This window comes from Erigeron canadensis, chromosome 3 (assembly GCF_010389155.1).
Source record: "Erigeron canadensis isolate Cc75 chromosome 3, C_canadensis_v1, whole genome shotgun sequence".
In the NCBI taxonomy this organism is placed as follows: domain Eukaryota; kingdom Viridiplantae; phylum Streptophyta; class Magnoliopsida; order Asterales; family Asteraceae; genus Erigeron; species Erigeron canadensis.
Genome location: NC_057763.1, coordinates 10177886 through 10180364, shown reverse-complemented (window position 1 = coordinate 10180364; position 2479 = coordinate 10177886). Strand labels below are relative to the sequence as shown.

The 2479-nt window shown below is 30.1% G+C and overlaps 1 protein-coding gene across 1 annotated transcript; it reads right to left on the bottom strand.

Moving 5' to 3' along the window:
* Positions 1-665: 665 nt before the first annotated feature.
* On the bottom strand, positions 666-1243 carry LOC122591330 (protein phosphatase 1 regulatory subunit INH3). Its single transcript, XM_043763591.1, has one exon. It carries the CDS (start codon positions 1131-1133, stop codon positions 804-806), a length of 330 nt encoding a protein of 109 aa, XP_043619526.1. The 5' UTR covers positions 1134-1243; the 3' UTR covers positions 666-803.
* Between the last annotated feature and the right edge of the window lie 1236 nt (positions 1244-2479).

The following is a 2479-nucleotide window of genomic DNA, read 5'->3' as shown; positions in this document are numbered from 1 at the left end:
AGATGTAAGCATCCAATTTGCACAAGATGTAAGCATCCGCAATACAATTTTCGTGACACTAGAGTCAATAATTTAACAACCAGTTATGTAATCCTGTAGGGGAGTTTGGATTTAGCTTATTTTCTCGGCTCACAAATTATAAGAAGTTTCTAAAGAAAAGCTCAACTTTTACCAGCTTAGGCGAGTTTATCAACTTGAGCTTGTTACAAATTCAAACCGAAATACTCATAAACAGGGGTTATTCCCATTCTTAAACTTCAGTAAGCCAATAACCCCTGATAATCAGCTAACCCAAACACCCTTTTCTATCATTATTAACACAGAGCACAAACATATAATGCATGAAACCAAACACAAACATAGAAAGCACAACAATATTAGATCGATCAATTACCCGAAACAAACAACACACAAGGATGCAGCTCAGAATATTTGCATGTTGAAACAGCTCTTTTATTTACCAGATTATGAGAGTTCATCAACTTAAGATCATATTACTTAGTAGATAAACTCATAAGCAGGGTTTATTCGCTTCTGAAACCCCAGTAAGCAAACACCCTTAGCAAAAAAATACTATATTTTGCCAGATTCTATTCTATTTATTCTAGCACAAATTATTATATATCAACACAAACATATTATGCACAAAATCAAACATAAACATAGAAAGTAAACCGATATCGGGTCAATCAATAACACAAAACAATCAACACAGCAAGAATACATCTCAGAATACATTTCCAATTCCATCAGATCCATCTAAATCTATACATACATATCAGATTATATATAACAAAATTAACCTAGCTAGTTGATGCGCCGTCATCATTCTTCTTCAATCCACCATCACCACCACCACAATCATGATTATGATTATGATGATCGCGATCGTCGTCGTCATCGCTAGAATCTTCATCAAAAGGTTTTTCTTTATGAAAAATACAACATTTTTTAGAGCTTTTTTTATCTAGGAATTCGTTGTCCACTGTACCTTCTTTCCATGTGACCTTTTTCTTCCTTGGATTTAAGGTTAATGTTAACGTTGTTGTTGCTGATGCTGGTGTCGTGTTGCTGTTTTCTAGGGTTATTGTTGTTGTGGTGGTGGATGTTGATTGCATCGCAGGTCTCGCCATGTTTGCCTTTTCTAGGGTTTGTATGTGTGTGTTTCGTGTTTTGATTTGGGGGAAATGGATTTAAATTTGACTAACTGAGTACGTATATAGTGGATATTCTATGGTAGGTATTCGAAAATTCGGATATAATACAGTGCAATGTCGTTTTTGAATTGGCTAGGATAGATATTTTGTTTCTTCTTGAACAAGCCGAACTTTTGGTACACAAATGTTAGGTGGTGGTTTAGTATGAGGGAATAAAAAAATTAGAAATGTATTATAAATAGTGGTAAAGAAAATGGGGATTTGAAAAGAGAATACATTTTGTTATTTGATAAAGAAATAACATAAATAATTATAAAATTTTATATAATTAAATTTAATACATATAACATTATTAAAACATATAATAAAAATTTACATTCTTATGATTTCTATTTATTTTATACAATTTATAGAAAACGGATGAAATGAAATTGATTTTTCACTTATTCATTCTCTTTTTCAATCTTTACTGTAATCAAATAAGAGAAGTTTTTCTCATTTCTTTTTCTTCTCTTTCCATCTCATTGTACCAAACACCCATTTAAAATAGAATTTTCATTTTGGTTGTTTAAAATTGTAAACAATCTCTCATTCGATGAAATTTTAATTCTTTAAATGTTGAGAAAGAATTTCTAAAATTTTAAAAATATTAATCATTCCATCAAGTTCTCTTTCTTCAAATTTCAATTCCATTAACAGATTCCGCTCATGAGAAAATAATTTGTTAACCAAACGTGTCATAACATTTATAAATTCATTTTTTAGATAGAGAAGTAAAATGTAAATACGTTTATTCTCACCTACCTATATTGAAACTATTTTCAGGTAACTTTTTGTTAAAAGTGAAAAGCAAACTCTTAGGGTGCGTTTAGTTGGATAAAACATCTCTAGTTTTCTCTTTTTGTTTTCGAAAAAACATGGAAAACTAATAACACGATCTAATCATATTTTTTACAAAAATATTTTCCAAGAAAACAGAAAATATTGTTGTCCACTTTTTTATAGGAATTAGAAAACACTTGTTAATTATTATTCACTTTTAATTTTCTATTTTTTTAAATTTTAAAAACCTCAAATTATATCAACTCTACCCCGTCACCCCACCCACCTCACTCCCAAACACCCCCCCCCCCCCTTCTTAACAAATTATACATATGGAAAATGAAAATATATTTTTCTAGTTTTGAACGGATTTTTAAAATTTCATTTGTTTTCTCGAGATGGAAAACTTTTTCCTTTCTTTGAAAATTAGAAATGCAAAACTAGAAAATAATTTTCAAAACTAAACGTGTCTTTAATGTTTGGTTTAAAGACAAAAAGTC